Source organism: Solanum tuberosum, unplaced genomic scaffold (assembly GCF_000226075.1).
Source record: "Solanum tuberosum cultivar DM 1-3 516 R44 unplaced genomic scaffold, SolTub_3.0 scf00660, whole genome shotgun sequence".
NCBI classification, from domain to species: Eukaryota; Viridiplantae; Streptophyta; class Magnoliopsida; order Solanales; family Solanaceae; genus Solanum; species Solanum tuberosum.
The window spans coordinates 105,087-120,841 of NW_006239567.1; the positions used below are offsets into that span (position 1 = coordinate 105,087).

The 15,755-nt window shown below is 35.2% G+C and overlaps 1 protein-coding gene and 1 long non-coding RNA gene across 7 annotated transcripts in view; one reads left to right on the plus strand and one right to left on the minus strand.

The window, feature by feature from the left end:
• Window positions 1-1,142: 1,142 nt before the first annotated feature.
• LOC102584065 (uncharacterized) lies at window positions 1,143-1,438 on the plus strand. The gene is made up of 3 exons (XR_368892.2): window positions 1,143-1,184; window positions 1,267-1,333; window positions 1,413-1,438. It is a non-coding gene; the product is annotated as an uncharacterized lncRNA (long non-coding RNA).
• Window positions 1,439-9,122: 7,684 nt separating this feature from the next.
• Window positions 9,123-15,755, minus strand: part of LOC102584269 (uncharacterized) — a 14,328-nt gene continuing 7,695 nt past the window's right edge. For 2 of the 6 annotated variants that reach the window (XM_015304944.1, XM_015304942.1), the window contains one exon: window positions 10,054-10,672. In XM_015304944.1, coding sequence (XP_015160430.1) covers window positions 10,484-10,672 — 189 coding nt within the window. In that variant the 3' untranslated portion in view covers window positions 10,054-10,483. Of the gene's footprint in view, window positions 9,597-10,053; window positions 12,981-15,755 lie in introns of those variants that run through there. The other 4 variants (XM_006366518.2, XM_015304943.1, XR_001472346.1 and 1 more) reach the window with 4 other exon arrangements.

A 15,755-nucleotide genomic window follows, 5' to 3' on the forward strand; every position in this document is an offset into this window, starting at 1 on the left:
AACATTCACTTTAAAGCATGACAGAAAAAATACATGGTTTGATTGTCATCGCCAGTTCTTGCCAATGGACCATGAGTTTAGAAAGATGAAAAATGCATTTAGGAAAAATAAGGTTGAAAGTGACCCCCCATCTCCATTACTCACAGGGCATCAAATTTGGGAGAGAGTTTCTCAATTACCTAAATTTACAGAAGCTTCACCTTCTTGACTTCCTGGATATGGTGTTGAACATAATTTGACCAAACAAAGCATATTTTAGGAGTTGTCGTATTGGAAGGACAATCTGCTACGACATAATCTAGATGTGATGCACATTGAAAAAAATTACTTTAACAATTTGTTTAACACAGTGATGGATGCTTAAGGGCAAGACAAAAGACAATCCAAAAGCTAGAATGGACATAAAGGAATATTGTAGGAGAAAAGAGTTATGGTTGCAGGAATTACAAAATGGTAAAATAGTTAAGCCCAAAGCCAGCTTTTCATTCACATTGGATGAGAAACGTGAAATTATTGAGTGCGTTAAAAATTTGAGGATGCCGGAGGGCTATGCTTCGAATTTAGGAAAGCAGGCAGATATGAATGAAAGAAAATTGATAGGTATGAAAAGTCATGCAGGATGGAGAAAAATATTCTTGTTACTACTACTAAGTTGGAGAAGATATTTCCATGTGGTTCTTTGATGTGATGGAGCATCTTCCAATTCACCTTGTACAAGAGGCCCGCCTCGGAGGTCCGGTTCAAACAAGATGGATGTATCCATTTGAGAGGTATCCATTTGAAATATTCACTAAGTTATATATATTCGCCAAGTCTTTTATATATTAGCATATATACATGCAGAAAAATTGGCAGTTCGAAGCAAACGATTAAGCAACGGGGAAGGATCGAAGGATCATTTGTTCAAGGTCATATTGGGAGAAAAACTGGTGATTTTTATTCTAATTACTTTGGTGATGATGTGTCATGTAGGAGAAATAGGCGCAATCGCAATGATGAAGGCGGTATTGATCCTTTATTTCCACCGATATCAATTTTTAATCAAAATGGTCAAGGATATCAATTTTTAATCAGAATGGTCGAGGATCTAAAAAACGTGGAAAGCGAGGCTTTACTGATATGGAAATGTAATCAGTTGTGATACATATTTTGCTTAATTGTCCAGAGATTCAATCATATGTCAAGTAAGTGTTAAAAATATGTTATCAAATTACATACTAATAAGTGTTCATTAACTAACGAAATACTTGAATGTAAAATGATCAGCTTGTTCGTAAACACATGGGGTAATGAAGCCATCTATACAGAATTTTCCAAATGGCTGAGGAACTATGTAAGTGTGCAATCACTAAGTATTTAATAATATATTCATGTTATACTAAATTATATTACTTGAAATAACAATCATGTAGGTTTACGATGAATACTCAAGTGTCCAACATTTGCAATTAGTGAAAGAAGTAGCACTTGGACCTGAATCTCAAGTACTGACAATGAATAAGTATTGTGTCAATGGTTTTAAGTTTCAAACTGAAGAAGTTTCTAGGAACAAGAAAACAAATAATAGCGGTGTCTACATACAAGGTGATGTTGATGGTACTGGTCAAACTATTGAATATTATGGTGTCATTCAAGAGATTATTGAAGTGAGGTTTCAGGTTGGCCTAAGAAGAAGATTGTATTGTTTTGGTGTGAGTGGTTTGACCCATCACATAGAGGCACAAAGGTGGACCATCAACATAATATATTTGAAGTTAAGTACATCAGGAAATACAAAAGTTATGATCCTTATATTATTGTACAAAATGCTAAACAAGTGTATTACGTTTCATATCCATTGCGTAGAGACAAAGCTGATTGGTGGGTTGTTATAAAAAGTAAGCCTGTGGGAAGAATTGAAATTGACAATGTCTTTTTTGTGGCGTATCAAAATGATGTTGCAATTGTTCAACAACAAGTTGATGTTGGATTGGAAACCACACTACAACATCCTCAACACTTATTAGAAGAAGTATCTGATGATGAGACTCTGAATGTTGAGGAAGAAATATCTGAGAATGAGGAAAATGAATCATTTGATGATGAAGAATGGGACGATAATGAAAATGAAACAACTGAGGAGGAAGAATGGGAGAATGATGGAATTGAAACAAGCGAGGAGGAATAGTGTAGAATGAAAGCTAGCTAGTATATATATGTAAGTGTATTTTGTTAATTTTATTTAATTTATGATTTTTATACATATTATACATGTAAATTTGCAAACATATGTCATCAGGTGGTGACGGTGATAGACATCGCGAGCATCTTGGAGTTAGCCAGACTAAATAGGCTAAGAAGAAGAAGTCTAGGAGACCGATAGATCTTGAGGATATTGCAGGATCTATTTCTTCTGCGCTAGAGCGCATCAACCATGATACTCATTTATTTTCTGTTCCGTTTGGTACTGCGGATCCTCGGTAATATTATCATAATTACCGTCGACCAATCGGTGTTTCATCTACTTCACATGCATTGCCTTCACGACGCTACGAGGACCTACCTTTACAGGCTATTCGTCGAGCACGACCCCTATCGGCAGATACTCCATCTCTCACAGGTACATCTCCTCAGTTATCTGCCATGAGGCTTGGAGATTCTAGTAGCGAGCAGTCAGATGCTATGGCTGGTACACCTTCATTGACTCAACGTTTTGTGCATCCTGATGTATCGCCCTCGTCTACAACTACACTTAGTGCTACACCAGATGATACGATACCTGCTCTAGCTCTTGGCCAGAAGGACAGACTTAGTAGAGTCATGATTGAGCCGGATGGATCATCGTAAGTTTGTTTTGTTATCTATTTGTTAGTTTATTTTATTTATTTCGTATACTTTAATATATTATTCATGAACTAACATATTTATTATGTGTTTTTCAAGTGGCATCCTACAAAGGATGTTGCTCGGGCTTTAAAAGCCTGTGTTAGAAGACTCTATACACAAGCTTATCACTCTTGGAGCGAGATTCCAAATAGTCTACGCGAGGCGATGTTTAATAACTTTAAGGTATATATTTTTTAGTTAAGTTTAGTATACTTTACTTTTTTTACTATTGATCTAATTAACGTTATTCAATTTTTTTTCAAACTATGTGTACTTGGGAGTCGAGGTACAATTTGGTCATTGGGGCCACATTTGAGAGGAAGGCATCCACCAGACTGTCTAGCTGGCTAAAGAAAGTTCGGGACAGTGGTGAACGTCCCAGTTAGATATTGCATCATGTTTTTGAGGAATTGGGTCAGTATTGGAACACAGATAAGTTTAAGGCAATATCAGATCAAGCCAAAAAGGCTAGAGGCAGTCTTAAAGGTGGCTCGTTGCACACCGGAGGTGCAAAGACGGTTGGAACAATTGCATGAGAGATGATAAGTTCTAATTCAAACTTTTAAATAAATAATTAGTTGATCCATCTATATCGTTATAAATTTTAGTTTTTATTTATAGGAAAAAGAATTGGGACGCACTCCCATTGAACCGGAGGTTTTCAAGAAGACTCATGTATGGAAGAAAGAAAATGAGTCGGATCCGGATGTGTGGGTGGGGGAAAGGGCCGAACAAACTTTTGTAAGTTATTTAATATGAATAATATCTATTAATAGTGAATATATTTATGATATGTATATATATTGATGTCAATTTTTATATTTAATAAGCAGAATGACTTTCATCAGTATGTCACTGAGAATCTAGATAGTTCGGTCCAATTGACACCTGAACTTTTCACCCAGATTTGAAAAGAAAAAGTGGAAGGGGGGACACGCAAGGGTAGAGTCTATGGTCTAGGCTCTCGAAACGAGGTAAAACAACTCCAGTCAGGCTTAGAAGGTATTGGATTGTCACGTCAAGCCGAGGCACTTGACGGTGTTCAGATTGTTGCTATGTCGGATCAAATAGCTAAACTTACAGCGGCACTAGCAGAGTCGGAGCGGAGAAGAGTAGCTGAACAAGAAAGAATGAGTGAGACCGTTCAGCAAATCAAAGAATAAGTGATGAACCTCGCTCGTCGACCTACTACTTCGACTCCCGATAACACCGACAACGAGAGTGATGAGGATGATTATGTAGATCCCACTCCATAGTTTAGATCTCTGGACATTTATGAACTTTTTGAAATTTTGAAATGAATTTTGGAAGACTTTATAAGTCTTTAATTTGTGATTTAGATACTTTTGAATGTTATTTTAAGTTTGTTGTTTTATGTTTTGTTTAGATTATTTATAATTGTGTGTTTTTGATTGGGCAAAATAGTGTAGAATTGAATTGAATTGCATTTGCAGGTGGGCAGCAGAAATTGCCAGTTTTGGCTGTCAAAAATATTGCAAGAAAAGCGACGGACAGCGTGGTTTTGTCCATCGCTTTTCTGGTTTTTTTCTAAAAAAAAATCCCAGAAAAGCGACGGACAGAGTGGTTTTGTCCGTCGCTTTTCAAGGATTTTCAAAAATAAAATTTCCAGAAAAGCGACGGACTGCGTCGCCTTTTAGAAAAAAAATAAATTAAAATAAAGCGACGGAATCCGTTGCTTTTGTTAAAAAAAATCAAAAAGCGTCGAGTTAAAAAGTGACGGAGGTGATTACGTCGCTTTTCCGTCGATTTTGACCAAAAAAGCGACGCAGTCCGTCGCTCTTGGCCGTCGTTTTTTGACATTTTTTTATTAGTGAAAGAACCAAGTTGGCGAGAGAAAGGAGCAGTCGGTGGATTGCCGAGTGGTTCCGCGATGCAGTGTTGGATCGCCAAAAGTTATAGACCTTGAGGATGCTGAAGGCCAAGGCAGAAGGGTGATAGAAGTGACAAAAGGGCGGATCGCCGAGTGGATCGGCGAGCCCGACTTACTACGCCGAGTGGCTCTTGCAGCACATTTTTGGCGACTATAAATACATTTTTAAACATTTAGTTTAGTATCATTATTCATCCTAAATAGTATATGTGTTCATATTTTGAGAGTTTTGAACTGAGAGACAAGTTTATAATCACAAGTTCATTTCACATGCTTCATATTATACATTGCACAATATGACGCTACAAGCAATAAACATGCATATATGCATAACCCAAAAACATATAACCATCACCTACCTCGAATCAAACCTCTTGAAAATTCTAAATAGCTCGAGCTTTTTCCTTACGAAGTTTCTTGGCTTGTTATTTGTATAGAATAAATAATATAAAAAATAATCAATCACAAATTAAAAGGCCTAATAATTTATCCGAATTACTAACAAATTCCAACCCCAACCAAAATGTGATCATTTTCCCAATCTAGGGCTCCTTCCCATCATGAATTCATACTCAAAATCTCAATTCTAATAAGTATGATAAAAATAAAATGTTAGCTTGTCATCAACTAAGTCTCAGCGGAATTCATAAACGTGATTGTGAAAGCAATCACTTAAACTTGTCATCGAGTACACTTGCTTGTTTGTGGAATAACAAACATTTAATGCATAGTGATATTTGGAGTTTCATTCATATTTTACCAAGGATGGAATATAAGTACTTTGTATTATTCATTTATCATGTTCTAAAAATACATGAGATTTTTTATTTGAATAAATTTGTTATGAATTTTGTTGAACTTTTTCATACACAATTTTATCAAGTCATGAAAATATTTCATTTGAATTTTTGGAAAGAATACATTAATTAATATTACTGAGCTTTCCAAAAAGTAAAGGAATTATTTTTAATGCACTTGTCATCATATTCCCAAAGAATATCCCTCTTATATAACGTATTTTATTGTCACTCCGAATATTTAGATATGTTATTTTCTTTAAAGGTCAATTTTTATAGACACAATTCTAATCATGCTTCAAATTTTTTTTGGACAAATTTAATGAAGATATGGTAACTACTGACCCTCTATGATAGCCCATGAACCAATGATAATAATGGTCTTCATTCTTCTTGTCTAAACGGTATCAACTCTACATCATCTTCATCTTTGAAAGAGGGCTCACCTCATCAAGTTACTTCCTCATGTTGTCTAAAAATATAAATCGTCATATTTTTGAATGACTTATTTACTCTCCAAACAAATTTGATAAGTCTTATGTCTCACCTACCACACTACATTATGTTGATGTACTTGAGGTCTTGTTCCGAAATTTTTACACAAATCTGTAGAAAAAAAGACAATATTAAAAGAGCTTTGTGCACTAAATTAGTATTCTACTTGAGACTTTGTTGACAAACCAACATATGGAGTTTTCATTGAAAGTAACAAGACGTATTCGATTAAATTTAAGGTAGATGGTACATTGACCGCTACAAAGTTTGAAAGGTTTATCAAGATTCAAGTGTACAAACATGAGCATGGGATAGATTATGAGAAAATTTATGTATCTATTGCTAAGATCACAATGATACGAGCATTGTTAATTGTGGCTTCACTAAAAGACTGGACTTTACACATATGTATATGCAAAATGTATTTCTTCTTGACGGCCTACAAGAAGTTGTATTTATGATTTACACCTAGGTATGTCTAGCCAAGATCAAATGCATTTTGTCATCTTTCGAAATCTCTATGACTCAAAATAAGTTTGTTGAATTTTATTTGATAAATTTCTAATCAACAATTCAAATTGCGGGATTTTCTCAAAAGCTCTTAAGATCATTCCTTGTTTCTTCGTACTTCTTCGATATGTATCATATTTAATGCCTTTCATTTATGTTGATGATATCATTATCACATGAAATAATTCATGTATAAAATATAGTATACTAAGTTAAAAGAATTTTTGCATACCTCATTTAAGATGAAATATTTGAGATTACTGTGGACATAAATACTTTCCTATGAGGATTATGCTTACACAACAAAATCATGCTAGTGATCTTGTTGCAATGACTAATCTTAATAATAACAATGTTGTATACACTTTAATGGAGATTATTACAAAGTACGAGGTTGAATAATCATTCAATTCAATGTTTTATCGGCAGTTAATGGGATGTCAGTAGCGAGTTCTAAAATTATTTGACTACAACACCTATTATCTGAGTTCGATGGTGTTATTATAACTCTTATGATGTTGCACATTGATACATTTAGTGCGATTAAAATAGCAACAAACCTAGTGGAACATAAAAATACAAAGCATATAGAGGTGGACTGACATTACATTTAGGAATTGGTTGTCAATCGTCTCATTTCTTCTCATGATCAGCTTGTCGATTTGTTTATAAAGGCAATGACACGCACACAACATCACTATCTTATCTCCAAATTTCTACAATGTTTATCGGTATCAATTCGAGGAGGGGGTGGATGTTAGGCAATGCTATAATCGTAATGGTATCACAAAATATATTATTTCTTGAAATATGACTTAATTACCGATGATATAGTTATAACAATATATACACCTTCCTTGAATATGACCTTTAACCCTACCATTTTGTATAGCTATAAGCAGTGGTGGAGCCACGTATACTTGAGAGGTATCATTGATACTATTTTGTCAAAAAATTACATTGTACAACTAGGTTAAAATATATTTTTATGTATACATACTACATATTGACATTCCTTTGCTTCTTTGTGAATTTAATACTTCTTTATATTTTGATACCCCTAAATGAAACTACTGACTATAAGTATTTCCTATTGTATAATTGAAAGGATAGAAGACACTTGATGTCGCATATGTTATTCCTTTCTTTTCAATCATATTTTGACTTAATACAGAGTTGAAGAAAATAAAAAAGACTTTTGAATCTTATGATCTTAAATTGAAGATATGCAGATCATATGGTTGTAAACATATCATGTCAAAAGTAAAACTAAAAAATTGCCAAAAAAAGGAGACATTCTTTATTAAACGGAGTAAAAGGAGAAATAAGACAAACAAATTGAGTATGTATTATCAATCCCCATCTTATTCGAATGTGATAATTTCACTAGTAAAGCCAAAAAGCGTAATGCCGTGTTTAATGACATGATTCCCTTAATCGATCAATAGGATAGCAAATTCTTCACGGATTAAAGATCAGACATTGAAGAAGCTTAGTACATGGAGCCATTGAAGTTGGTTTGGATGTAACTTAACTTGTTGAGATACATGTTAAAATTTTATTTTTAAAAAAAGATAAACTATTAGTAGGATAGGAGGAGGTAGCTAGTATCCAATATATCAACAGAGTGGGGTGTCACGAGATTGCATATAGGAACAGTTCATTAATAAGGAAGTTTGCATAAGGTCGTTGCTTCAAACATTGTCTCCATTCCTCCAAGACAAATTGCACGTACCCAACCTCTTCACATGTGCACCCTTCCCTTTTATCAATTATCGTTACTACAAAACAATTCTCTCCATACATATTTATCTTGTCTCTTCCTCCTTACTATTTCTCTATTTTCATTTTTTCTTATATCTATATATAACCCTTTTCTTAATTATTACCTCAAACTAATAAACATATACTATATCTCCTCTCTTTCCTCTCTGTAATTTTTGGCATATCATCACTACCTTCCCTTTGTTAATTATTATAAGGGGTGTCTCATTTCATACCGTCTCGCAAAGTATATATTATCCTCACATATGTATAGATGTGTTGTGTAAATAGTAAAAACCAATATATATATACAGACAATAGTCTGACAAGTGATATCGCGTAAAAATCAAGTATTGATTTGAGACAAAGTAATATATATATTTTAAAGACTATATACCACACTTGATGGAGGTTCTCAACCACTTGAGCAAACCTCACTAACTAATACTCCTATGTAAAAATCGTGTTTCTTATGGATTGGTGCTGCTAGTTGATTTCTAATAAAGATGAAACTCTTTGATCATTGCCTCGTGATATTTAGCAATAGCAAAGTCAAGGAAATAAGATAATTATGTTTGAAACAAAAAACGACCAAGACTTGGAGGTTCTTTAGAGATGGATGTATGAAACAAAGGCAACAAGTAGTGTTTTTCTTTCATTCAAAATTTCACATAATTAGGGAAGGCAAAAGTTTACCCCTGAGAATACAAATTGTGAGTCACGTGAGTTAGAGAGTATCACTTCGGGAAAGTACATTCACATGCAAATGTGACAAAAAACAAAGCAAAATCATGTATTTAAATTGCAAAAGTTTGAGTCATAAAGAGAGAATGTACGGGAATGGTAGGGTCCTTGTTTCAACCAAATGACAAAACAGTGTCTTTGAACTTTATTAACAACCTTTCCTCAACATTCAATATTTCAGAAAAAGTATAACGCGCGCTCCCACAGGTGTACCTATAAGCCTCTTAATACATACATTCTCCCAGTAAAATCTCTTATACTCTAATATAATCTTCTATAAGCCACACAACTCTGTACAGCTTTGATATTTTGTACACTTGTAACAGAGTACTTATCTGAGATAGTATTGTAAGGCTTCACAGGAACCATGGGAGTCTCTCCTACCCAATCTTGGATAGCACAGGCTGTAGTGTAAGGACCATTGCTTCCTCCTGTGGACAATGTGTGTGGTTTTTCTTACACTTTTAAGGTTTTTTGTTTCACACAACATTGATCACCGCTTGAAGGAATATTTGGGTCATTATAAGATCCTGCAAATAGAAATGAATATAAGTCACTATTTCACAAGACATTAGGAATATGTATGTTCCCCACTTCCTACGACATCTTGCCATATTTTCTCAAGGAACAAATTGATCAAGCGCCAGATAAGATGGTTATAGGCAATACTCATTTGCATTGCTGGACCATGGATCGAACAAAGAATCCAAAACACATAGGTCCTGTTGATACTTGTTCAGACGTATAAACGCAAATCTAATGGCCCCCATTTGTTTCATGTCTAGTCATATGCAATTCTTGCCATTTAAATCTAACTTAGTTCAAGATCACACATATTTTGCTAAAACTATCTAGTGCACAATGGCATTAAAGAGAAAGGAGAACTGTGGTCTTGTCAAGTGCATCTTCTAAAATAGATTGATTGTGACAGATGGTTGCCCTAAATTCAGGTCAAGGGCTGGATTAAAACTTGAATACAAATCAAAATTTACCAATCCTTTTAAGAAGTAAGAAATCCAAATGACCTAACTTCAAGATTAATAGGAAAAACAACAGGATCTTGTGTGCCAATGGCAACTTTGCATGGGGCATCCAGATTGTTTTTCCATTCTGATGCCCCTTAATGAATTTACAACAATATAGATTAACTCACTCGCTGGCAATGTTTAAGATCCCATTAAACAAGAGACCTTTCACTTAGCATAACTATGGCTTTCTAGTGGAAATGTAACATAAATTACATGTAACAACCATGTAAGAATTCTGTCAACTTTCTTAGAAGAAGATTTCTAAAAGGTCAGCAATCTAAGAAAACATATATGTAAAGACGTTATGGACAATTTCCTGATAATAGTTATCTCAAGACCTTACAGCATATGATAAATTTTGAAATCTAATCAGCAAATTTGACTTGTATTTATTTCCCAACTTCAGCATCCTCAGCAGACTCGAGAGTGGAATTGAGGATTGATATAGCCCCAGCTTGATGTAATACCTCAGCAGCCTCATCTGCAGTATAAGAATGAGCACTAGACACTACATCCATTGAAGCCCATATACAATCACAGATAACAAGTGCCTCAGCAAGGTTCAGTAACATCTGACACTAATGGAAGGTGTCAATTTGAAGCTAACCAAACATCAGGCCTAGCAACATATATGTAGTATCATCAGGCAATTGATCTTAATCTCCGATTAGTTTCATCAGCCAAAAAAGGATAAGGAAGCAAGGGCCACACAAATAAAATAAGAAGTCTTCATACATCTAAAGTTAAACACTACACAAAACTGACTCAAGTTGTACAGCTTGCATTTGCCTTAAATACACATGTAACAAGCCACAAGCACCAGAGAATTTCTTGTTTAAGCTGAGAATTCTTTAGCCTGGGGCCTGGGTTGATTTCTCAAGTACCAGCGCCAAGTTTGGCCTGGCTTCAACTAGCAAACCATGCAATTAAAGTGAATTTTTGTCTCAGAAGACGTGAAATGTTAATTACTATGCATCATAACAAATACAGGGTAGTCACAGACACTATGTAACTAATCCTAGTAGTATCTGAGGTTTCTCTGACAAAAGTAAATCCAAATTTGTCTAATCCAAACAGCTTCACTGATAAAACCAAGTCCACAAAATTATAGAAGACTTCTAGTCCAGCTACTTCATTTTGTCTATTAACTTTGTGCTTAACAGTTTGGCGGTATAATTAAAAGGCATTTAGGGCGAATTTTTCCAAGGAAACGTCGAGCATACAATTAGTCTATAGCACAGAAGCATGTATCGTTGTGGAAATGCCCAGAGATTGTTCAATCACAAAATTCTGGGGTGCCAATAGGTGGAAGAACTACCAAGAGGTTCAACCAGTAAGCAGACTCCTCTGTTATTTTAAGTTGATTTGAAGTTTTGATGATTTAACAAACTTCCGGATCTAACAAGAGGACCTGGTTGAGGAAAGACTACGCACACGAAAAAGACAAAAGACAGCTGTCTAAAAACTGTCACAACTGTCATGGTTGGTGCACAACTTTTCAAAATAGCAGGCTCTCAGCCAATGGCCTTGTCCGAAGGGTTTGTGTCCATTTGAATATAGTCTCTTCTCCAAAGACACAACTTAAGATTTGGCAAACAAAGTTTTGAATTCTGAAAATTCATAAGCTTACAAAGAAAAAACCATCTTCAAGGAAGAACACTGCTCATAGTCAACAAGGGACCTGATGGAGTGCTAAAGCATCTTTGTTGTATTTTGAGTTGTGTCTTATGTTCTTATATTGTAAATCTACTCATAAGTTATAAAGGATAGTAAATCGGTTGCTTGTCTAAGTTTTTAGTTTGAGTCGTATTAACTAGAGTTAGTTAGTCGAATCATCTATCTTTTAGTCAAACCCCTTTACATCATTGTTTTGATGTTCTCTTGGATAGAATTGCCTAGGAGTGTCAACTAGAGTTAGTTGATGTGGGGGTGCAACAGAGTTGTTGCTTGTTTAGCTCTTATCTTCAAGATCTAAGTTGGTGGCTAGAGTTAGCCTTGTTGGGTTCTTAAAGTCTAGATCAACTAGAGTTAGTTGGTTTAGTGGGCAATAGAGTTATTGCTTAGTTTCCTTTGTAGTAGAGTTGCTACAGTAAGGGGGAAGAGATTAAAGAGTTTTAATTCCTAGGTTGCAAGAGTTTGTAATCTGAAACTTTGCTCCGTTTGAGTGAAATGGAGTTTGGGTTGAAATCTTGTGCGTACAGGTCGTGGTTTTCACATCCCTTGAGCAAGGGGGTTTCACGTAAAATCCTTGTGCCTGATCTAATTTGAGCTATTTATTTTCCGCACTATTATTCTGTTTGTGGACTTGGTCCAGTGATCATTAGTGGACGCATACATTCTAACATCCTCTCATTAACATTTCTTTACAATGTGAAGTAGGGTAACATTCTCTGACAACTAAATGATTTTTTTCAATTAAAGTTCTATGTCTAGATTCACGAAAATAGCACCAGATTGATGGTGTGATAAAAAAGGAAGTTGTCTAGATGTTTTCTTCACTCAGTGTTATAATCCCTCTATTTCAATTTATTTGTCCTAGTTTGATTGAGCACGGAGTTTATGAAAGTAAAGAAGACTTTTGAATCTTGTGGTCTTACACTAAAGATATTAATACTATACCAAAATGTTTTTTAATCCTGTGGTCTTAACTCTTAAGCATGTCATGTGAACTGTTGAAATTAAAGAGTTGTCAAATAAGAAAGAGACATTCTTTTTTGGAAATAGTACGTGAAAAGACTATTCCGTAAACTTAATTACTAAAAAATGGTCAGTTTCTTCTTCGACCTTCATCTTCTTCTTTTGCTTTCATCGTCGTCGTCCTCCTCCTCCTCCTCCTTCTTCTGCTATTGTTATTGCTACTTCATCCTTCTTCGTCGTCTTCTTCTTCTTTAAAATTCAACATACCAAAAACATGAATCGTTTCGAGCAAATTATATATCAAAAGACTCAAAACATCGAGAGGATTTTATATCTAAAATTTGGGACTCTTTTAGAGATGATTTTGAGTTGATTGAGATTGAATAGTTAGAGTATACTTCATTTATAATCAGTGTATACTTCATGTATAGTTAAGCTATATTCAGCTTTTTGAGCGTATCATAATGTATAGTCAGTGTATAACTCATGTATAGTCAGTGTATACTTCATGTATAGTTAAGCTATATTCAGTTTTTTGAGTGTATCATAATGTATAGTCAATGTATAACTCATGTATAAGTAAGCTATATTATATAATCAGTGTATACTTTCTATGACTTTTGGTAAGCTATAGTGTATAGCCAGTGTGTATTTTCTATGACTTTTGGCTATTTTTGTTGTAAACAAAAACATGGCTATATTTGTTGTAAGCTAATCACTTTATTGTATATATTTGAAACTATCACTTCTTTTTTAAAGAGACAAGAGACGAAAAGAAAGTAAGACAAACAATTGAAATAGAGTGAGTACAAAGTTATACCGAAAAGAGAGAAAAATGGAGTGATAAGCCGATAAAACTCATGTACTTCTCTTTAAATAATTACCAAGATGAAACAATTAATCAACACTTCTCAATGCAGCTTCTTGGTATATATTAAAGTTCTTCTTGAGAAGATGGACAATCACATAGAAAAGACTAGGATTTTCTGCACACAAAAAGGTCAATAAATAGTAATGAAGCATGGCTCATGAATGAACTCATGCATGCACAATATATTGTATTTGGCTTCAAGGAATGCAAAAGAAGTTGAGCAGTAGAAGAAAGGATATTGATATCGTGTTTCAGAAATTAATGATTGATGTAAAACACCGCAGAAAGGAAGTTCAAATTCACATAAATGTGAAGAACTCTTTGTGATATTTGGTTTCCCTGATAGACTAACAGTGTTCAGGTAGAGAGATATGTCCAAATAACACCAAAACAACACTTCCCAGAAAAATGCATCCACGGGACGAAAAATGACCTGCAGGCCTCGGACGGAGGGAAGAGGCTGGGTTGGCAGAATCAAGGGGGAATCCTCAAGGGTTTAATTTGCAAGATTGTCGGAAGGCTGATTTTGACGAGATCTCCTTTTCTCAATCTTGATAGAACATCGAAGCTACAGTAACAAGGATTCCTGTGATTTCATACTATACAAGGACAGAGAAAGGGAGTGGGTGTGGGTGAGCGAGGGGATTTGTAGCCAGGGAAGTAGGTGTCTAGGCTGTTGGGATTTACCGCAGGCAAACAAAAAGAAGATTATTGTGCCAAAAGTAAAGGTAAAGTAAAGGGAGTATCATGGAGAAGGAAACAGTAAAAGGGAGCTAGCCATTCATAGAGGAAGAAGAAGAAGAAGAAGAAGCGGAGTGGGTACAAACAAAATCTCGACTTTGGGGAGTTCATAAAGGTCTCTAATGAGGGAAATGAGAAGAGGGTGCTGGACAATTTTTGGGGACGTTGAGAAGAATAGCAGGGAGATAAACAAGGGATATGGGAGTGGAGAGGAAATTGGGGTCTGAGAACTTAATGGCCAAGGGGGGAGGAGGGGGGGATAAGGAGGAGGTGAAGAAAGAAAGCAAAGAGCATTGTTTATGGAATATAATAATTTTGTAGTATGCAAGGAAGACAAATGACCCATATAGGCAATGTAAAAGTGAGATTTAGGGAATGGGTGCATGGCCGATCTGCCTTCAAGATATGAAGATAAAGGTCACTGATACGATAGTAAGATCCTTGTAGGGGGACTGACTGAGCAATAGAACCATCCCAACTATGGAAAATGTCATGAAAGTATGTTACTATAGGATGACATAAAGCTGGAAATGAAAGAATGCATGAAGGGTCTCAATTCTCTATCAAAACAAAATCTATAAAGTTAGGAAGCACCACAGAATGGATTTTTGGGGGTGGGGGTTGCATGGGATGGTGACTGAGGAATTTGAGGATGAAATATTTTAGTAACGGCAAATACCGTGGACTACTGGGGTTATTTTAATGCTATAAGATAAAACAAAGAAGAGGGTTGGGTGCATGGAGTGCAATCCTTCTCGGTAGAAATGGAGGATCTTCAGTGCTTATAGATACAGATTACCAGTTAATTATTAATCTTCCTTTAACAGGTGCACAGTAGGCATGGACCAACAATGCGTCAAAGTTAAGTTTCATTAGATTCTTGTTATTCACTTCGTGGGAGGAGATGATGTGACATGATTCAAATCACACTTCTCAGATTAGAGTCAAACCATTTAGGCAACAATGATGATAATGACTACCCGATGTGGAATACTACCGACAATGGTTTCTTTACTAACAAGGCTGCCTGGGAACTTTTTAGAACCCACAAACCTAAGCATGAGTTCATGAACAAGATTTGACACTCGAAAGTCCCTTTCAAAGTTTCCTTTTTGACTTGGAGAATTATTAAAAAAAATCTGCCCTTTCAAGACACTTTACATAGATTTGGAATAAACAGAAATTTAACTTGTTTTTGTTGCAGGATCTCACAACCAGAAACGCTACAACATGTATTTGTTGCTAGTGAAGCAGCCTTTTTTCTATAGAACGCTATTGGAAATCCTCTTGGGATCACTCACAGCAGGGGGGGGGAACCCAACCCTTCGTTGGAAAATTACATTGTATATAGAGGTCAAATTTTGGTTTAATATATATATATATATATATATATATATATATATATTAAACAT